Raw genomic sequence first — 22,774 nt, forward strand, 5'->3', positions numbered from 1 at the left:
AACTTCAAGAAGTAAGCAGCATTAGCCAGTCAGCAGGACCCCCTGTTCAAGTAGGAAGGAGAAATGTGTGTCCTTAAGCTGGTCACACTTAAATCACTCATCCTTAGTGAGTTACGAGTACCAGTGAAGTTGCACTTGACTCAGATAGTTGTAGTCCCTCTTAATTCCAGTACATGATTTCAGAGGAGGTTTCGGGGGACAAGGAAGTAACTACTATTATGAAGGCTTTGATAGCTGTGGTGATAAAAGCAAACCTCAAATACAAGTACTGATATCACCACTATTTTTGCATCCAGCACAAACTTGAGAATGGCTGAAACTTCTAATTTACCGAACCAAAGTGTTTCTAGGTGGTGATGCTGTATAACTCTACGTAGCAGCCTGCTTGCTTTTGGTTTGTTAGTTGGAGGGGTGTATGCACTGGATTGTGTTCAGATGTGGAAAACGGAAAAGTCGATGATTGTGATTTTAATTCCTCTGAGATCTAATGCGAGTTAGAAGGTTCCTTCTGTTCATCCTGTCCTACAGCTATTGTGGACAAACGGCGCCACTTACGACTCCTCTGAATTGGTGTGGCATAAGCATGCTGCCTTGTCAAGTGCCATCTTTCAAAGCAGTTTGCTTATGAAAAATTGTGTTAGTGTTTAGAAGTGGTTCAGTGTGTGGAGGTTGACTTTTCCTTTTGGCAGTTCTGTAACTGCCTTTTTTTCTTTTTCCTGTTAATCACACATAGTCATGGAAAAAATGGCTTTTGAATGTTGTTTTGGATGTAAATTCCGTGTCTTCTGGGGACAAGGACTTATTTATGGGATTTTTGGTACAGTTGGGACCAGAGGATATATAGGATTGGAGACTTCTTGTAAGGTAGAAACAGTCGTAGAAATGCTTTATAAGAAGTTGTGGGTTTTTTTCATCTCTCTCTAGAGTCCAAATTTAAATGAATAGATCATAATGGTCTGTCTTGCTGAGCTATGTGGAACAATCAGTTGATTATGTAAAACAGTGTTATAAATTGTGATCCTCTTACAGAGATTCTGGACTTGTGTTCTTGTAGAAAAACTGATATGTATTTGGCCTGTCAGTTTACATTCTTGTTTGCTATATGGTAGGAGCTGGAAAACCTACTCTGATGTGGTAGGGAGGGCTTAAAATCTTGTCTTAATCAGCATGAAAAGTGAGGGCAAGCACATTTTATCCAGAAGTAAAATTTGTGCATGCTGATTCCTTCCCAGTTAGAGCAAATACAAAGAGGAGAATTTGCTCTGCACAGTGCAGGAGGCTTAGCATGACAGAAGTGTGTCTTCTACCCATTTATGTTAATTGTTCAAAGTCCTAAAATAGAAAAAAAATTGTGAAAGGAAAACTGATCCTGCTTGTGGAGTAGGATAGCTATGGTAATTTATACCAGTTAATGCAGCAGAGAAAACTACTTTGTTAAAATGAAGCTTGACCAAGAAGTGCCAGCCCTTTACACTTTTCTGTAGAATCTGTAAGATTTGCTCTAAGTATGCAGTAACTAATGGGCAGTTAATGCTGTGGTTTTCAGTGGAGTGTTAGATTTCCTTTTTTTTTTTTGTTTTGTTTTTAGTAATGATTCAGTTTAAAATGAACAGTTCATACAAACTTAGCTATGCAGACTGGTTTTGTAGTAGAAGATTGACTGGCTTTTCAGAGAGCTTTTGCAGGCTTCTTAATCCCTTGAAGAAGTTGCTTGACTTGCTTATATCTATTCCCATTAAAGTTCAATGTTACAAAATTGGGAACTTGTCTTTCTATCTTGTGTTGCTTGGAACTGGAACAACCAAGAAAGTTTTTCTATAGGCAGGCAGTTCTGGGAAGGCAAAGGCTGATGCACAGGAATAACTTCAAACATGGCTTTAATAGGTCTTTTAATAAATGGTAAAGAATCCCAAAACTTACTTGACAGGAGGAGTGCAGGTTTTTTGGTTTCGGGTTTTTTTGTTTGTTTTTTTTTTTCTTATTTGTTTAATTACAAATTTGGGTTCATAGCCTGAATCAGAAGCAAGTGGAAATGTTTGTTAGAATCTCATGCTGTCTTTGTCCTGCTTTTTTGCCTTGATCAAGAGACTATCCTTTGATAGGGGTGTTGATAGAGTTCATCTTTTGGTTGGAATTATGCGTGTAGAGCTTTTGTATGCGAGTAATAAGTTGGTGTGGATGAAGAGTTTGTCTCTTTAAAAACTGGCAGAAGTGTGCTGCCTTTTCTGTTGGTGCAATAGAAGCTTGGTGTGTAAAACTTAAAGCGAGTGAGCCAGAAACCCAAGACGGCTTCAGTCAAGTTAGGGTATGAAGGCACTGAAGTAATGTCATAAAGTTACTGCAAAGTCAGAGTCATTCATCCTGCAGAAACTGTCAAAACTGAAACTTCCTTGAATTTGAGATTTCAGTAGTGCTTACTTAATCCATCTGGTAGTCAGCTACAACTTTGAGCGTGGTGGAGAGGCAGGTTAACACTTAAATTACCAGATTTTGTCCTATTTCACAATTAAACAAAATCAAACATTTGCCTAGTAGTATTCCCAAATAAAGGTAGAGAAAGCAGTGCTGCATGTATTGAGTGGTATTTTATATTTAAGTATGCCTGCAGGAAATATGTATGTAACTTCAACTTATGTTTCAGGATTAACCTACTGATTTTTTCTTTTAAGTTATTAATTTAGAAAATGTAAGATAATTATGTGGTGTTTTCAGTTTTGCTTAGCTTACCTTCCTCATTACATTTGTCTCAATACTGGTGGGCTAATTTGCCATTATTTGGTCACCATTTAGTCAATATATTGGCTTTTGATAGTGTGGAAGGATCTTGCTTTTCTGAACTTGGTGCTGCTTTTTCATTCTTAGTCTGCTGTAAAGCTTCATTTATTCACTTATGAGTGGTCCATGTGCCTTATAGTTGCTATCCATAAAGTTCTGTAAAATGGAACTCCAGTCCATTGTCTTTTAGCATCTTAGTGCCTCCTTCAGCTCCCCTTCCAACAATTGCTTGATGTTATTTGAATTCTTAAATTGAAGACAGCAGCCTGTTTTTCTGCTATACCTTATTTATTAAAAAATACCCAAAACACTATGTATATCCTTGATTACTGTATATTGACTTCATGTTAATGAAAACGTCATTCTCAAAGAAAAAAAAAGGGAGGGGGGATGTACTTCCTGCTTATTTGTACAGCTGGAATATTAAATCTCTCTTGTCATAGCTGCCATAGCGTCAGTAGAACTTGTGCTATGATTAGTGAAATTATCTGAAGAAAAGATAGCAATACAAGAATTAAAGGAATTAATTTATGGTTGCAACTTACTGAGCTTTATAGTCTTCTGGCTGCTTCCCTGCTAATTAGCATACCAGGTACCTCCTGCATATTGTGTCTGGAAGGATCACAGCACCAATAAGAGGCACCCGTGAAAGCAGAAGCAAAAGGTAGTTCTGTTTAGAGAGGGTTCTTTCTCTTAAACATCAAATGGCAATAGTTCTCTTATGCTTACGCTTAAAATTGAGGTTGTAGTGGAATGCTTGGGAAAATGTAAGTCTTGTCTTTCACTTAACTTTTCTGTTTGTGTTCTCATTAGAAGCAAAGTAACTGAATTGTAACTGAATAGGTCAAACTAATTTTTAGAGAATAAAATAAGTATTTGGACTCAGTATAAAATCCAGTATTTAGTTATCAGGGCATTGTTTATTGACATAGAATGCCTCTAATAAAAACCCTACTAAAAGTGTTTCTTATGGAATGATATTTGACTTCTGCTTTTTTTCAGAAGAAATCTCTTCACTTGGAAGATCCATTTAATGATGAACAGCGTGAGCGGCATGAAGTAGAAATGCTAGCCAAGAAGTTTGAGGCAAAATATGTGAGTTATTTACCTGAATTAAAATGTGCAAATATTTAATAGTGATAACTTACGATGCTGTAGAGATGTTAACACCTTTTTTTTTTCTTTTTTCCTGAGTAAGGCTGCTAATGTAGTGTCAAATAACTTCTCTATACTTCAGAGCCGACAGTCTCATGATATTTCATTTAAGCAGCTTGAACCTGCTACAAGCTTATTAGACAAGTCTGCTAAATAGATTTGTCTATAGAACGTTATAGCTTGAGAAGCTCTTCTTCAAAGAGCTTCCTATGTAAACACAACTGAGTAATAGATGCAGGTTGATTATTAATGATAAATACTGTGCTGAAGGAAAGAAATTTTATGTAATACTGGTGTGCACTCTTGAACAGCTCTTCTGTTTGAGCAGAATACTGATGGATCTTGGTGAATTTCTGACTAGTTTGGAATGTTTCCATAGGAAGTTATTGTTGAATAATAAGTCATTGCTTGATGAGTTTATCTTCTAGCTTCCAGCTGCCTAAAGATACTCTGCTGACTCCTGAAAGTGTAGCATGAATGACTTGAACAACACTAGGTAGTAACATAAAGAGGCTTTCAGTAATAAACGAAGGTAGAAATCAGAAAATGTTGACTGAAACCGCGCCCAAACAGGTCTTTAAGAATTCATATGGGTAGGGTTGGGTGATTAATTCTGAGCTGGCAATCAAAACTCATCATCATGCTTAGGCATGTTGATATTCTGGATTACTAATAGAGTACTTCAGTAATAAAGAAGGGAAACGAGCAGCCATTTGTATCTTTTGCTGTTAATATACATACTAAAATCTTTCTTGTCTGGTTTATTCAAGGTTTTTTTTGGTGGTTTGTGGATTTTTTTTTTCTTTCTTGCAAAGTCACATTTCTCTGAGTGCCAAGCCTATGCATTCTGTAGAAGTAATTACTGTGATACATAACAAAAGAAACCCTTAAACTGAAAGGAATCATTTTGGTCTTCTAGAGGGATTAGTGGAACCCAGTATACCCAGTGAATTGAGAAGGCAGTTCCAGAATCCTCTTTTTTTTTTTTTTCATTTGAAAGATGAATTAGTTTTTTGAATGTGAGAAAAAAAATTGTTTCAACTGTTTTTTTCTAGGAGACTCATTTCCATAATACAAGTTAGAGATTTTATAATGCCCTAAAACAAGTTGCTTAACTACAGCAGATTAAAGTTAGTGTAGAGCACGTAAAGCAATGTAAGTAGGAGGGAGTGGTAGTGGAAGCAATTTAATTTTACATATGCATTTATGCATACATCAAAGCTAAACATGTACATTTATGGACAAAACATGTTGTTACGCTTAGAAAAACCAGAGTTAAATGCCCAATAGTCATAAAAAGGGGCAAATAGATACTTTTAACTATTAGAAAGCAGTAGGTAACAAACTTGTAAGATTAGAGTTTTAAGTTCACAGTGCTCTTGTATCTTGATTACTATTTGCACTTCTGATTTCTTGCATTTCTCTCATTCTCTGCCATACTTTCTCTCATCCTCTGCTATGCCCCCCTCAGCCCCACAAAATTCCTGGAAGGGGAATGTCTTCTGCAGAAAGAACTACTTATGTTAGGGCCAATAAGCGTTGAGGGTGGTGAGTGATTAATAGTTCTTGTGTTAGATATTCCCTGCGCTGTTTCTCTTCGAATAAGAGAACCATCAATCTATTTACCATCCATGCTCAGAGAAATTGCATCTTTGTACGCTGACCCAGTACAATTGCTCATGTTCTGACAGCATCCAGCCATCTTTTCGTTCTTGTGGTGAGCTGTTCACACCTTAGCTTAAACTAGAACAAATTAAATACCCTTTCTCTCTCTTTAATGGTGTTTTAGTGTAAAAATAACCACTAGTTGTATGAAAGAGAAGTAGAGGTTTTTTGGTTTTGTTTTGGATTTTTTTCTGTTTTGTTTTGTTGTTGTTGGGTTGTTTTTTTTTTTGTTGGTTTTATCAGCTTTGCAAGAATTACTATATCCTACTTAAACTAATTAGGTATTGCTATCTATATCTGTATTAAAATGAAGTAAAAGAATCTCAGCACGTGTGGCAATACTTATGAAAAATTTGATGCATGAAGAACAGTATTCTTTGAAAACTTTTTCTTTCTTTTCAGATAAATTCCTGTACTCATAATCAAATCAGTACAGTATTTGATATGTCTTGCAGGTACTAAGAAAGCCTGTGAATAAATATATTTTCATAAAGTAAGATGCAATAAAGTTAATGTACCGTTTGTTTACTTGATCAGAACTTTTCTCCAATTGCTGTGTGTTTTACACATCAGCATAAAACTCCGTTTGGAATGGTTCCAGTTTTTGTTCTTTTGATGACTGTTGCTTTCTAGACTAAATCAAGCACTGTTGTAAAAACAGTATGTTGAATCTCGGACAATATTGTACCTAATGTAAGAATTTTTATTGGGTCAAAACAAAGGTCCATGTAATGGATGGTAGAACAATCATCAGACACTAGTGGCATCCCATTTTAAACATCCTTGTTGGCTTACTGTTCCCTTTTTTGTTCCAATTTCTGTTTCTAAATTAAAGCATATTAATGGTAGGATGCCCTGATTTACTGATGGTATAATGATGACTTCTGTTTTTTTTTCCTCTGTCCTTTTTTTTTATAAGTCCCAGGTTTTGTGGGGCTTTTGGTATGTTTTTTTTTTTTTTGACCGCTGTTGATTGTTGAGCAAATGTCACAGAACTGTGTGTAACAACTCCAGTGCTTCCTGAGCAGAATAAGAAATTGTGAGCACACCATATTTATTCTTGTTTGGGTTGTACTTCTTTTGTGTCAACGACTTTTATTGATAATGAATTCAGTTGATGATTTACCATATTAAGAACAACCGCGCGGTCTGTCTGTGATTATTTAGTTGTCTTCGTATATTTACTGTCATCAGCAATTTTGACATCTCATGCCCAAACCATTCTGTAATTTCTCCAACTCTTAGCCCTCTCTGTTGCTTCTAAAGATGAATGAATATACATCCCTAGGTGACTTGACTGATTACTTTCGTTGCCAAAATGAAATACTTATTCAGCCTTAAACTGGACGTTAATTTGAGTGGACCTTCCCTCTTATCACTTGATAGTTTTTTGACTTTACAGATATTTGGACCTTTTTTCAAGTATCTGAAGTACTGCTTGCTTTTACCAAAATTCTTCCCTGCTCTGGAATGTATATTTCTTGTGCTTGCTGGTTTTGTTGTTTATAACTTCTGTTGACTTGCCCAATGTAGAAATCAGGTTTACTGGTTTATAGACTGTTTTTTGTCCTTGGGAGATTTCACAGAAGTTGGCGTTGTATTTGCCACCGTCTAGTCCTGTTAATTTATTGAAGTCATATTGAGTTTTTTGAAAACTTGCATGAGTACTGTTTGCAGCCTCGGGAGCTAGCCATCTTGATTCGCTCTAATATCATGACTGCTTATGTTGTGGGACCAGGTTGGAGGAACTGTTTTGAGAAACGTGAAAAGCTTCAGTGGTAAAATATCCCTGAACTGGTGCATAGTAAACACTGATGCAGTTGATGATATAGTTCTGCTGTTGTCGTGCATCCTTAACATCTTGATCACATGGACTTTCAAAATTCTTCCTTAAAAATAAGCGAACCAGGCCTGAAGAAAATTCTCTGCCTATAGATAAAGCGGTTCAGATATTTTCATATGTCTGAATATAGGTTACTATTTTAATCCTGCTTTTCTTCATTCTGGTATTATGAACTTCTTTTTCATTAACTTTGTTCCATATCCACACTGTTTTTATGAATAACAGGCAGTCAGAATGTATTGAGAGTTTTTTAATATTTTTTGTAATGCCCATACACTGAAATAATTGAATAGCTGTTGCTGCAACAGGATTTTGGACTGGCAAACAAGGATATTGGTGGCTACTTGGTCTTAACAAGAGATGTGGTATTGAGGTGGATTGCATTACACACACTTAGTTTGGTTCTCCCCTCCCACTCCTCCCAGGGCTATTGTGTTTATTTGTGTAATTATACCTGAGAGATTCTTCTTTGTTTGCAAGAGCACATGCTTTACTTAGTTACAAACTTGAATTCTTGCAAAATATTGTTAAAGTGGAGGTGTTCAGATGCTTAGGCTTTTCATGAGACCAAGGATGAAACCTTCTTTGAACAGTGTCTACATATACATAGTAACAAGCAAGTTATGATATTTGGATGTCACAACTGAAAAGACTCAGATTTTAAATGTGCTTAACTGTAGAGTAGAGGCAGAGAAGCTTCAGGAGCAGTCTTTTTGAATTCATTGAAGATAACTAGTTAGCATTTTAGTAAATGTGGTGCCTTTTGCGGAATTTTATCTTTTAAGACTTTGACAGTTCTAACAGTATGTGGGAGTCAGAAATGTAGGTCTTATATCCTAAGTGGATTGCCATTTGTATAACTAAGTTTAGATTCCCTGAATATTTGAGCTGGGTGTGAGTTTTTACTTGATTTAACAATAAAACTTTCACGTGAGAAAAGTACTTACATGTTAAATTGAAGTTTATTGTGTCCTGGAGGCGAGTGAGCCCGCAGTCTGTGATGCACCTTCTGGCTTTGAGTCACTCAAGTAACCATGTCATGTCCAGTCCTATCAACTGAGGTGATGGATCTTGCATTTCAGGATTTTATCTTAACACATTTTTCTTCAGTTATGTCATATGATTGCTGTAATTTCTTGAAAACTCATAGACACCGTATCTGCAAGTACCAGATCAATATTGTTTTATTTGTGACTTGGGCTTCACTCTCCTGTAGAGAAGCAGTTTATTTTGTGTGGGGAAAGACTTTACTGAATGCACGGCTATTAGTATTTTCCTTTGTAACAACTCTGTAATATCCTGAAAAACTTAACACTTTCTAAATTATCCCAGCCCTTCTATCACTAACAGTTCTATCACTATGCTTTAAAAACATAAAACAGTGAAACTTCTCTAAATAGGAAATGTTAGGAAAATTTCAGTAATGCAGAAATCAGGTGGCTAGTTGAATGCCTTTTAGGGATGATTCTGGTGAGGCACATTTACCAGAACTCATTCCTGTGTGAAAGTTTTTATTAAGTCGTATAGACCATCTTCAAGAAAGCAAAACTAATAATTCCCTGAATGACCATCCCTCAAATATTTTATGTTCTGTAGTCTTTTGTATGTTGTTTCCATGTTTCCTAAATTATCTAACTCTTGTTTTGTTTTCAGGGTGGAAAGCCCCACAGACATCGGAAGGATCGCCTGCAGGATCTAATTGATATAGGTTATGGTTATGATGAAACAGACCCTTTCATTGATAATTCTGAAGCGGTAAGTAAGCCTCATCATAGCAGCAAGAAGAAATAAGAGAGTGCTTTATTCTTTTTAATAAAGAAAGGTATGGGAAAAATTGTGCCAGTGTATAACTAATAGATCCAAAAGGCACCCTGTTTGGGAATCCAACGAGTGATTGTATTTGTAGTCTCATTCAAATATCATTATGCACTGCAATAATAAAGAAGGCCATTGGTAGGCTGCATAATTTTCCAGCTTTAGAAATTATTTGTGCCCTTCATTTACCCTGGTCTGAAATTACACTGGCTCTGTTTAGTTTCTTGTACCAGCTATCTGGATTGTTAGTAGATTACTGGTGTTAGATTTCCTGCATTAGATCAGGAGGGTATTCTGCTCTTAAAACCAACTAAGAACAGGATGGTTATTCTAAACATTCACCGAGTGTCTGAAAAATTTGAGATAAAACAGCTTGGTTAAACAGCACAACACTACAGCTTATTTTGTCTGAATATTTGCAGAAACGAAAGTACATCTCGAGGTAAAAGAAAAAGATAATGGGTTCAGGCAATATCAGGCATATCAGGAGGTTTAGCGAAGAGGCATTTGAAGACGTGTTAGGGATAGTATATGAACTTGTGAGAATGAGGAAGAAGCTTGGGAGAGAGAATGGATGATTTAAAATCTTGGAGACCTCCTATAGTTCTCCTTTATTGGATACCAGGAAGAAGGTATGCTGTTTAGTCAAGTAAAAACAAACATCATCCCCTAGAAAAAAAACATCTGCTACTTACCCAGCTTTCAGTTTCCTCCACTGCTTGCAGATACGAGTTACACTGGACAAAACAGCAGTGATCTGCTGCTCTGAAAAGGAGGAGGCTGAAAGTCTGAATGCGAATGGAAAGACGATGAAAAGGAGTTGTGAGGAAACAGGAAGAAAAACAGTAGAAGTAAAGTGCATTGCTTAGCGTGCATTGTGTTGCACCTCCACTTGGATGTAATAGTAGACTTAGGAAATCATAAAACTTTAAAGAGCTTCATTGAACACTGAGCTGTGAGGTATCTAGCATATAGATGTAGCAATAAATACTGCTTTTCAGAACTGTGGGTGGTGCACAGAAGGCATGCTGCAGAACTCACACCTTCTTAGCAAAAGAAGTTACACAGTGGATAGCAGGCTGAGCTTATCTCTGTTAGTTTTTGAAGTAGGTCTCGAAGGCATATGAGCAAGTTTCATGAAAAGTGAGTTTGCTGTATGTGCTTATTGTAGCTTGTATTAATTTGTCCTTTTTCTTGGTCTACATTAAAATTTTAGTTGAGCTTGCCAATATTAAAAGTGTCCTATTGTTATCCCTCAAATTCTTTTGTGCTGCTGGAACAGTACTGGGGCATAAGCCTTTGTATGTCCTTTCCAAAGGTCAGATTCTGATCTTCAGCTCAGTATGAAAGAAGGTTCTTCACTCCTGCTGAGAAACAACTTGAGCCTATAGGCTTACTGGGTGTCACTGTTGCTTAAGTTAACCATCCTTGGTTTTGAAATTTTATCATACAGAACCCAAGTTATAGCTTGGTTTTTCTGGATTTATTGTGACCTATCACAGATCTGATACGTGATTTGGATAACTTTCAGTACTCAACAGTACAGGTGTCTATCAAAGAAGTGTGGGAGTCTAGCAGGGTGGAACACTCCTTACAGTGCTGCTGCTGTTACCAGCAGCAGATCCATTAGATTTATGGGAGCATTTATTTCTGATATCTTTTGCCAGACTCCTTGCAGGAACATACAAAAGGCAGTTGTTAGGGGACCAGATGGTTGCATCATGTGGTAGCTGTGGAAGCTACTGGGGAGAATGGTGTATTCTCTAAAGATTGCTCTCCTGAACAAATCATTATGCCTTGTGTCTGCATTACAAATACAGACTAGAGAGAGACCATCTCTTATTTTGCTTTCACCCCCATTTCTGTATAGAAAAGAAAAAAAAAAATGCACTGCGTGCCAGCTGCAGTTTATGGTGCAAAGCTTAAGGATCCTGTAATGTAGGAGTTAAGTTCAACAAAACCTCTCATTCCATCTCAGATGCAAATAGGAAGTGTTCAGAAAGATCTACGTGTCTGGCTTGCTCATCTTCTGTGTAGCCAGCTATTAAATCACAGTGTACCCTGAGAAATGGAAGAGCCAGGCCCAGCCTGGACTTGCTTCATTTTGGAAGATGAACTTTCTTACACATAAAAAGCTATAATATCCTGGGTACAAACACTTGAAAAATGAGTAAGAGTGCCTCTTGAATTGCTACAGGATTAGTGTCCTGTTGTCTCCTCTGTACCCCAGAAAAAAATAATTGAAAGCTTCTTTAGAATTTTAGACCTTTTTTCTTGTCACAGGTGTTAAAGGAATACTGAGCTCTTTGGCACTGAAAGAGATATATTCCATAGCTTTAGAGATAGTTTCCTTCTAGAACCAGATTTTGAAGTAATGCCATGAAGTATTATTCAAGAAATCAATAAAATTGTGTGTTTTTAGCAGGCATTGTATTTAAGAAATTCTGCTTGCTTTGGATCCATTTCCAATTAAGCTATTTTGTACATGTAACATGGATGTATATATAACAAATAGCATATGTAACAAACAGCATTTGGGTCCTCCGAGGATCCAGGAAGGCAATTGTTTTGCTTGTTTTCCTGAGGGCAGGGATTGGGGTCAAGTGCAGGGAATTTGCTAATGGCATGGTTCTCAGGTAACAGATTTTAATGGGGCTGGAATGCAGAGAGGTGCAGGACATGCCTGTCTGGAATAAAGTTTTTGGAAAGTGCTGACAAAAGGGAGCTTTTCCTAAGTGAGGAGACTTTTCCTGTCAAGCTCCTCAAAGGTCACTGGTACCTGCCCTGATGAAGTAGGGTAAATTTTGGTGTGCTTAGTAGGCTAGGTTGCCATTGTTTACATTGCCTTCTGTGTAAATGCAAACTGTGCACAAGCTTCTTAAAGATTTGCTTTCATTGTTTACTCTGCAAAGAATATAAGTACTTACCTACAGTGCAGTAAAGACATTAGCAGCATGGCTGCATTAAGACCCTCAATGTCCTGGGGGAAACTAAACACAGAAAAGTAAGGGCTCCGGAAGGGCGCCCTTCAGTGGGCACAGACATAATGCCAACTGAATGAAAGGGGTTTGGGTACATAATTACCCTAAGTGATGCAGTCAAGTTTCTGCCTTCCATCTTCCTTCAGGTGTGTCTCCTCTTACAGGAGTAAGTGCATAGTTGCAGGTTGCTGCTTGCTTTGGATGAATCTGATATATATGCTGCTCAGGTTTTTTACCTTGCTCCCCTCCTTGGAAAACTTCTAGCTGGTCCTTTTTGGAAGAAGTTTCTTTTCCTCTCTGGCTGCAATTGCAGGCAAATGGGAAATCCATGCTTCGGTCTATATCAGTGGATATTTTTGGGTTGAGTGTTTGTAGCCAGTGGGTTGTGAACTCTCCATTTGAAAAAAATGTAAATCAAGACCATCTTACTGTTGCTAACATGTGCTGTTAGTCTGATGGCAAGTTCTAATCTTTGCTTATCTTAAAGGACCCTTGTTAATATAGAAAATGTTCATAACTGGCAGAGCAAGCTGTCCCTCCTCAGTCTTTCCACTGCTTTGATGTTGAAAGTAGGTTTTACTATAGTGTAAACTGACAGGAACTGTGTTCTTTGTGGAATGATGTTCCTGTAGATTTCTGCTTCTGCTTTATTCTACCTGCATGCACACATGCATATCAGCCTGATTTGGCTGGACACCTTGGTGATGTGATGACCTCCGAATATTCACTTACTTGAATACCTTCTGGACAATGTAAGCTTCACATAGATAAGAAATTCCAGGGGAATACAGTGCTCTCTGAGCCTTCTGCTGTGTAATACAGAACAAAGATCTGAAGTAATCTTAAAAAAAAAAAAAAGGTGTAAAAGTATGCAATTTTCTCTTAATCAGAGGTAGTGAGATTTGCACGTCCAAAACAAAGACCAGCTAGCACCTTCACCCATGTATGCTATAGCTGAACTTCTTCCCATGCAGAGGAGGAATCATCTACCTAGAAATCTGTAACCAGTGAAAGCTGTCTTTTGAAGCAGCAGTACCAGGTAGCAACACTGATAGGACCTGAAGCAATATATGAACAACAAGAGCAATGGGAAGCATATACACTTCAGTACTTTGGATACTCAGGGCAATATGACAATATTTAACCCAGTGAACTATATTCATGGTTCCACAGCAGCCTTCTAAATGCTAGCGTAAGAATCCTGTGATGCTGGGTAGAGAAAACTAGCCTACCACTCATTTCTCATACACGGAAATTTTCTCCAAAATAGGTACTTAATAGGAAAACACTTTCTTCAGCTGCATCTTGCCTCAAGAGGTCAGACCTTCTAAAAGACAGTCTTTCAAGGATTGTATGTTGATTTTTTAGTAATTCTGAACACACTGGTAATAGAGTTGCTATTTTTCTATCTAGGTTGCCTAGAATACTTTCCATAATATACGGGCTTAGTCTTCGCAAAAATTCTGTGTCACAATACACAGTTTTCATGTTTTTCAGGATAAATTTGGTTTGCTTCATCTTGTTATCCCCAGGCTTATTAAAGGTGTGATTCATTTTAACATCCTCTTCTCTCCCATCCTGGCTTCCCCTTAAGTATTCCTAGTGGTGGGATCTAAAAGTTTAAGCTGATGGGCTGCCAGTAAGAGCATCTTGCCTAAGACTTGTGAATATCCGAGATGTTTTTTCCCAATGAGAGTGTTATCCATTTGAGGAATATCAGAGCTTAGTGTGCCAGTGGCCATGAATGATATCTACCTGGAGAATGGCAGAGCTCAGCTGATGGTAATTTTTACCTTGGTTTGGGTTTTGGGTTTTTTTTTGGTGGTGTTTTTGTTTTGTTGTTTGTTTTGTGAGATTCTGGGCCAGATGTTGTTCTCTCATCCTTTCTACTCAAAGGAGCATGTTTTATCCAAAGCTGTGGAGGGCAGTGTTGTTGCTTGAGAGAGATCGAATGTCAAACAAAATGAAGAACCCCACCAATGTTAGAAGCATATACAGGAAAATGCTGCATGGGCTGCATTAAACATACTTTTATGTTTGAGAGATAAATTCAACATTGCTGCATTTTTTTATATGGAAAGAGCTTACTTTATAGAACTCTATTGCAAAACTTCATCCATTCTGAATACATGAGGGTACATTAAAGCTTTCTTGAGATTTGGCTTATTAGCTGTTTTGTTGGCTCTGGATTTCTCTGTTTATATTAGTGGTCTGTCTTGTTCATTGTCACTTTGCCCAGTCTTGGAAATTCTGTGGTTGGAGAATAGTGCTTACTCAGCTGAGTGCACCATGTCACCTTTAACAAAAGAAGTCTTGCGTGCTTCCTAGGTGTCTTCAGGGTAGATCTGCCAGCTGGCACCTGACATGTCATATGTGTTTGTGTGAATACCAGGGCAAATTTCAACTAGGAGATTATTCCATTGCTTTTTATCCGTCCTCACCCCAAGATAAATAAAGGTGTGAAATGGAGTACCAAACAAATAAACCAGGTATCTGTTCTGCATTAAGCAGAATAGTATGTTTATATACCCAGCAGGCCCCTAATCAAGAGCCATTATGGCTAGAGGGACAGAAGTAGTTGAATTAGCAGAACAAGTCTGCAACAGTAATGTTCTCTTGCTCCTTCTGTAAAATAATTTTTTTGTTAGGAAGGAATAAATAATTTCTTAAATTTTTTCCTTTTTTTTGGGGGGGGAGGGTGGTGTTTTGGGGGTTGTTTTTTTTTTTTTTTCTTAGTTCCATCTTCTGGTGTTGGGTTTCAACCAGGTAGTTTAGGACTGCTCATGTATTTAATATCAGTGGGGCAACTAGGAAAACTGAAAACTTGACTTCTGCATAGGAACTTGAAAAAACCTGAGACATCTGGCTTTTGTGTACATCAAGAATGTAGGAGTAAGAAATAATCATGTGTAGCAACTTCTTGGTTTTTGCTAAATTTATATTTTGAAGAGCACTAAATCACTTCTCAGAGTCATCTGAGCTAGTAGAGGGTGAGATCGTGGCCTAGGATCAACTATTCTTCACAACTAGATGAATTTATTTAAGCAACACAAGGAACTTGCTTGTGATTTTTTTTTTTTAAACACTGTGATTATTAATATAATACAAAGGGGGGGGTTATAGCATGCCAAAATAAGAGATCTTTGATAAGAGCATTTGTCTTAAGTATCATATGTTAAGTCTGTTCTTCACATTAAATGAATCGAAAAGGAAAGTGTAACTTTTTTATTTTCTACAGAATCTTCTAGTAGCAATGTAACAGGTAGCCTGGAGAGGTTAAGTAATACATGGCATATTTATTTGTCATAAAACCCCTGAAATCTATTTTCAGTGTAGGTCAGAGCTCAGTCTTTGAACGAATTGAGTTGAACAGATAAAGGTGGTCACATGAGTGGTCATACATGTTACATCCTAGACTGAAATATTTTCAAGGCTGTAAGAACGTCATCCTGTTGCACTGAAGGTCGCTTAAGCTAATAGTCTGACTCTGTGGCTGCTGGAGGGGTATGAAAGATGGTAGTCATGGTGAGAACAAAACAGGACAACATACATGTACTAGTACTTCTCTCAAGGTGCTCTTGTAGGCTGACTGATTACAATATACTGACTACTAAACTAGGGTTCTCCAAGGAGACTATCCTATCCTAGTCTAGATTACCATGAGTCAGGTATTATATCTTTATTTAACAGTCTGTTACACTTTCTGTTGTGCTTTGTTAGCTGTCCTCTGCCCCAGGGTCAAAAAACACAGCACACCACAAAACAACATGCCTATGAAATTTGGAAGAGGAACCTTCTTTACCCATGGGAAAGCCCTTTCTGTTTGTTTTTTAATGTAACCTTGAATTACAAAAGCAATATATTGTTCCCCCTTAGCCTTGTCCAGGATTTCATTGTATATTTGATTATGCTATTTTTCAGAAAGTTCTGTTTGTTTGAACACTTCTCCTTAAAGGACAGCAAAGCCGAAGACTTCATTTCAGTTATTTGTGTCTGTAAGAAGCATAAAGATTTATCAACTATGTATGTTTGAAGTGCCCTCAAGTGTGTACTGAACACAGTGTATGGGTATTAAATCCATTTGACTGAAGCAGCCATACTCAAAGTAACTTCAGTAGTTTGACTTTATTTAGTAGGCTAATGATGAAAACTAAACAACCCACCCAGCTGGTTAAAGTAATCTCAAAAATAAACTGAACAAGGAATAAAAGTGATCCCTGCTTATCTTTTATCTGAATAATGCCAGTTTCACAACAAATAATGCACAAGGGTGCATGTCTTCAAAAATACTTGGATGTGTTTGCAGCAAAACTCATTTCCAGATCTCATTTCCAGAATTTAATATAGAAGTGTTATAAAGACTTTTCACATGTATTTTTATAATGTACGTTATTGCCTGGAAGAGAGCTGAATGAGCTCACAGTCAAAATATCTGGTGATCACGGTCAAAATATCTGCACACAGGAGCTGACAGTATTAATATGATACCGCTATATACTGTGGGTTTGGATTTCAGAACTAAATTGATATAATCCATAAACCCAACTAAATTTCTTTCACACCTAAACATTTCATTACATTAATGGCCCTAGAAACAGCAATGTAGCTCAAGGACAGTAGTTGAAAATAACTTACATGCTGATCTGCTTTTAGATGCTCAGACGATACGTCAGTCTTCCTTTGTTTTCTGCAGAATGATTCCATAATCTTCTGTTGGACAAATCTCTGTTCTCAGGAGTCTTATAGATGAAATCCTGTGTATTTGGAGGTCTGAGAATATTTATCCTCTATCTTGGAATGTGTAAGGAAGAGCAGAATGCTAAAGGGCTTTTACCTGTTCTGCTGAATAGGATCAGTTCTGTGATTTCATATGCAGAAAAGCTAGTGCAAAGCAAAAGTCTTGAAACCAATTAATCAGAAGATTTAGAAGTTTCAAGAGCCATGTTCCCTTTAACTGAGACTCCTGAAGAAACTTTAAAATGAAGTTTTATCCAGCTATTGCCAGTATCTTGTACAGCTGTATTCAAATTCTCTGTTCAATTGAGGTGCTACAAGAGAGTAAGCTTACCTCAAAGGAGAGGATACTAAGTAAATTGTGGTCTGCATGCCCCAGTTTTACTAAGTTGAAAATAAAATTAAACATTTAGTTGTAAGTTATACCTAATTTGGTAGGCTGAGGAAAAAACTAATTTTGGTAGGGAAAAGTAAACTCAAGGGTTAGGAGAACTGAATTTCAAAAGGCTCTTCAAAAGTTTTGACTGAATTCATAGTGCTCAGCAGAAGCTGTTGAAACCTCAGTTGATAAGTTATACTTCCAAGTGTTGCTGACCTTATTTCCCTGCTGGCTGTTATGGGATAGGTAGTTTGTTCATCTGTGTATTGAATGATTTCTGCCTCTCTGGTTGCCTTATTCTTACAAATCTGTGTCACATAGCATGTTGATCATTCTGTTAATCTGCTGTGATTCATGGCTTCCTTGGTTGTGGAATGTCTATTCCTTACTTGTGTGTTCTCCAGAGCTTCCTTACTGCTCTGCAGCTGAGTCTTTATTGCATTTTCCTTTACTTGTTATTCACTTACTATGTTAATGGTCCCAGCTTTAACTGTGTACTTTCTCCTTCAAAGTTGGCAATTACTGTATTCTTCTGTTTTGATCCTGTTCTGGCCCCACTTCACCAATACAGTTCACACCCTGTCAGCTCAAAAAGGAAATGCCTCCTCTGTTAAGCACTGTGGATAGTAATTTATTTTCTTTTCCTTTTATCTTCCTTGTGCATAATAAAGCTGGTTCTGAGAGCTGTGGAAAAACATCAGATTTCTCTGAAGTTCTTACCCAGCCTCCACTCAAGTTTACTTTGCACCTCCTATTTTGCATGGTCGTCCTGGTCTCTTAAGATGAATGACAAGCCCACTTTGCCTTATTTTTGTCCAATTAATAGATTCTCGTGCTTTCTTGCGCTAGTCTTTCATATAATCTTAGGGTATTTCATAGGTCTTGTCACTGCTTTTTATTTCCCTTTCTGCCTTTCTGTACTGCTTGTTAAGCCTTCCATTTCAGGAAGATAAAAGGTGATGACTCACTGAAATTTCTGAATACTTACTCAGATTAAATCCACATAGGTCTCCAGTTCAGGCTCTTTCACCAGCTTTCTTGTCAAAGTATACATTTTGTGTTTTCCTCTTCTGGTTAGTTCTTCCTGTCTCAATGCTTCTGGTAGCCCAGACTTCTTAGTTCATAAACCATTTTACTTTCATCATATGGAGGGGGAAATGAAATAAGTAGGTAGCTGACACTCTGCTTTGCACTCTGTGTGTTCTCTTCATGTAGGTGATCTCAAGTCCTTAGTTAATGTTGTGGCAGTTAAAATGGCTTACTAATTTATTCAGCCTGTTGATTTCTGTCTTCAGACATGCAATGGAAGGCCTGCTGATTCAGACTTCAAAATAACAAGCACATTGTTCCCTTCTCAAGTATCTTAATCATTTGGCTGAGCTACCAAACGTTTATAGCTTGCAGGTGTAACTCAAAATTGTCTTTTGCCTTTGCCACAGTGCACACCTCTGAGGTGTGCCAACATACTACCGTTTCAGGTAGGCAGAAATTGATTCTAAGTCTGTTAGACGCTGAGGTTTTTTGTAACACTTTCTGGTACTTACTGGTAACTGGTACTTCTGTAACACTTTCTAGGCCTTGGAAACGCTTCCTCCTTATCTTTGTTGGCAGGTGTGTGTCTCAGGCATTCTGGTTTAATGCTTCCAGGCAGACTATAGCCTCCAGAATTAATATTTGTTGCTTGCATGCACCATCCTAAAATTTTCCAAATTTGAAAACTAAAACTGGTAGTTTGAATTTGGAGTCGTTCAGGACAATGTTTTCTATCTGAGCAGCGGTAACAGCATTGTCAAGGCAACTCTCCCTAAGTTCTCTTGCAAACACTTCCATGACTGGCTTTGCTACTTACACATAGAGCTGGAATCAATCTACTCATCCTCCCAGCCTTTCTAAGAATTTGCTATTAACAAGATACTTCCTACAGTTTCCTGGTAATGCTTGGGAGAAGAATGTCATTCTGAGGAGGCTGCTAGTCATGAAATAATAGAATTCATGTCCTACCCTGTACTTCAGTATTGACCACTTTTCCTGTGTCTTTGGATTTCAATGTTTTTGAGATACAGCTTCGTACTTCTAAATGGGAAATTCCTTCATAAATACTAAATACTTTTCAAAGCGTGTATAAGAGTTTGAAACCTTGTGGTTTTAAAACTCTCTAAACAGAGTGAGAGTTTATATGACTTCCAGTGTAACAAGTTCTGGCACTGTGGTATTTGTGTAAGAGGCAATGTAATATTCGACACAAAATTAGAAATAAGCCTAACAGATACTGCACTGAAATTTCTCATGGCTGGGATAGCATTTTTAATAAAAGAAAATTTCAGGGTACTTTTGTAAGAGAAGTAGAATTTTGAGCAGAGCACTGTAGTTAGAGTTGGTACTAAATGTAGCATGTGTTGAAATGTCTGAACATGACATGCACTGCAGAGACTGGTATTAATGAAAATTCTGGCAGTCTTAATGAAACAGCATATAATCTTGACAAGTTCTTATGCTTAATTTACAGAAGTATCTCTACGATCTGTTCCTGGATATAACATCCAATTCTATAAAATTCTGATACAGATTAGTTTTCTTCCAGTGCAGTGTTCAGACTGTCATCTTTTCTGAAAATATGGAAGAATTAGGTTCTGGAAATAACTGTAGCTATCACAGATAACTTAAAGGGCCTGTGATAAAAGAGTATGACTAACAAAGTAATTTGAACCACACATTGTCTCATAAAATTGAAGGGCATTCAGTAGAAGTATTAAACGTCAAATTTAAAATCGGTAGAGGCAGGGTTGTGGGGTGGGGTTTTGTTTTTTTTTTTGTTTTGTTTTTTACAAAATTTTGTTTCAGCCAGTGATGTTGCTGATATGCCTGTAAGGCTGTCCTAGATGAAAACTAATAATTCACTATGTGCCTGCCTATTTCCTGGACAAAAGCAACCTGTGAACAATCAAGTAAACCTGCTTGTAGGCAGGGGGTATATATTTGTTCATATGATTTACATATCTTGAGATTTAACATCTAACATAATGTAACATGCCTTCAGAGACAAGAGACAGAATATAGGGGGGAAAAAGGTTGAAAGCTTGGGGTTTTTGTTTGTTTGTTTGTTTGTTTCATTTTTTTTTGGTTTTTTTTTGGGGGGGGGGGATTTGGGGGAAGGCCTCTGTGCCCATCCTAATTTCCTTCAGAAAGCAGTACTTTTAATGCCATAAACCTGTCTTTTTCCAAAAAAGGGCATTATTTGAAAGTAGGAAAGTTATTCTGTGATGTCAGCTTCCTGTGCCTTGGCCAGTAATTTTTCAATAACATTACTATCCTGTTTCTATTCCAACAAGCTGTGATGTGTACTTGTATAGATTTTTTTCTTTTTTTTTTTTTAATGCATAGGGACTGGTAAATTAACTATATATTTATTTTACTGAGAAATGCTGATAAACTCATTTTTCCTCCTGCCCAGTATGATGAATTAGTTCCTGCATCCCTCACAACCAAATATGGAGGATTTTATATCAACACTGGTACACTGCAGTTCCGCCAGGCATCTGACTCAGAGGATGAAGACTTTGCAGAAGACAAAAAGCATAGGCCACCTAAAGTGAGTGATCTTACAAATGCTTTTTATACACAGCTTATGCTAGGTGGACACTGAGAAATATTTGATATGCATAGAATGGCTCAGATGAAGAGGTTGAAACCAGAATGCTGCACAGCACTGTTTTATTGGATTTTCTGGTTTGTGGCTCAGGTACTAGCCTTCAGGAAATAACTCGGGATGTCCAGTCTTGTAAGAGTAACAATTAGGCAAGCTAAGAAGTGTCCATCCATCCTCAAGTGACAGATGATTCTGTAATTTTATTGGGATTTTGTTATGAGATGAGAAATTTTCCAGTACTGCTTTTATGACTTTGCACAACTCTTGCATGATTTGAAAGTTTTCCTAATATTCAAAATAACACTAAACATGTCTGTTAAAGTAAACCTGGCGTATAAGAACAGCTATACTAAAAAGCACATATAAAGTTTTTCCCAAACAATGTGCTGCTCTGCGTACATTGACAAAGTTATGATCAATGTGAACATAATTGTTTGCATAGTACATTCACAAGTTCCATGCCATTCTAAGAGCTTCATGTTTTCTGATGTCCTTTCCTGCTCTATAATTCCTTAGCATAATTTTAAGGTTCTTATATTGATCTAATTGGGATGGAGTTAACTTTTTTTTTTCATAGCAGCCCTTACGGTGCTATGATTTGGATTTATGACTAAAATAGCATTGATGGCAACAGACAAAACTCTGATGTGTTAAATAATGTTTGCATAATGTGAAGGCTTTCTTTTTCCCCACTCTGCACCAGCAGGTAAACTGGGGATCAGCAAGAACTGAACTGGCCAAAAAGGTGTTCCATACTGTGTAACTTCATACTCAGCAATGAAGCTGTGGTAGCAGAAGAAGGTGGGGGGATTCAGTCTTCCAAGGCTATTTGGCCATTGCTTAGGAGTATCAGTCTGTGTGTGCCTTTCAGTATTTTTCTTGTTGAAAGCTCTCTGAATTCAGTAACTGTTTAAACATCAGTAATTAGTGAGATTTGTCAGCAACTGCACTGCTGCTAGGAATCCAGTGGTACTATTTGCTTTTACACACATTGAGGTATTTTTCCTGGCTCTGAATTGGAAAGTGTAAGGAAAACCAAATGTTTCTTGCTGTAGAAGTCCTTTAGGTGTAAGAATCATTGTCCTTTATTTGATCTCATTCTAGATAGCAAAGTTAAAAGAAAGTGAAGATCGTGGAATGAAGAAGCGCAAGCGGAAAGATGAAGTGACAGAAAAGGAGAAGAAGCCTCGGAAAATGAAACCTCCTAAATCGTTGGGGTAGGTTTCTTTCATTAGATAACCCTTGAATTGTATGTGAGGTTTGGTTTTAAGCTTGTGTACCATAGCAAGATTATCACAGCTGTTCAGAATATTTTTAAACTATAATTAATAGCAAGTAGATTTTGGGTTTGGAATTCATGTGGAGTTTTTTCATAATTCCTACAAACGGATTTTTTTTTAATTCCCCCCCCCCCCCCTATATTTTGAATAGCCAGTAACAAAACAGGGGCAAAAAGCATTATGGAAAAGAGGTGTTAAGTTTATGAATAGTATTATCCATCATTGTTCTACTCAAAGTCTTACATAGTACTAAGAATTACATCTTCTAATGAAAAATAATTTCCTTCATATCCCTCGGTTTCTAATCTGAAAAATTACAAACGTAGCTTAATTCTACATATTTCTTAGCAACTTTATGTGCTTTCCTGAGATCTGAGGCTAGCATGGAAAGATCAAGGCTGTGTTTTTAATTGGCTTCTAGAAAATTGTTGTTGAGTAAAAGTTATTTTGTTATGCATATTCAAGTTGGTATTGTAAATTTATTGATAGTTGTTCTTTATT

General features: G+C 37.2%; 1 protein-coding gene across 3 annotated transcripts in view; it reads left to right on the forward strand.

Annotated features, from left to right (window-relative positions):
- The window catches only part of UBN2 (ubinuclein 2), a 52,694-nt gene that overhangs the window by 1,512 nt on the left and 28,408 nt on the right, over nucleotides 1-22,774 (forward strand). For 2 of the 3 annotated variants that reach the window (XM_061450647.1, XM_061450645.1), the window contains exons 2-5: nucleotides 3,778-3,870; nucleotides 9,092-9,193; nucleotides 20,799-20,936; nucleotides 22,098-22,210. In XM_061450647.1, the coding sequence (XP_061306631.1) occupies nucleotides 3,778-3,870; nucleotides 9,092-9,193; nucleotides 20,799-20,936; nucleotides 22,098-22,210 (446 nt within the window). The remainder of the gene's footprint in view (nucleotides 1-3,777; nucleotides 3,871-9,091; nucleotides 9,194-20,798; nucleotides 20,937-22,097; nucleotides 22,211-22,774) is intronic. The other variant, XM_061450646.1, reaches the window with a different exon arrangement.

Source organism: Pezoporus flaviventris, unplaced genomic scaffold, assembly GCF_033815535.1.
Source record: "Pezoporus flaviventris isolate CSIRO_AGI_PZ_B2104156 unplaced genomic scaffold, CSIRO_AGI_Pfla_v1 ptg000011l, whole genome shotgun sequence".
In the NCBI taxonomy this organism is placed as follows: Eukaryota; Metazoa; Chordata; class Aves; order Psittaciformes; family Psittacidae; genus Pezoporus; species Pezoporus flaviventris.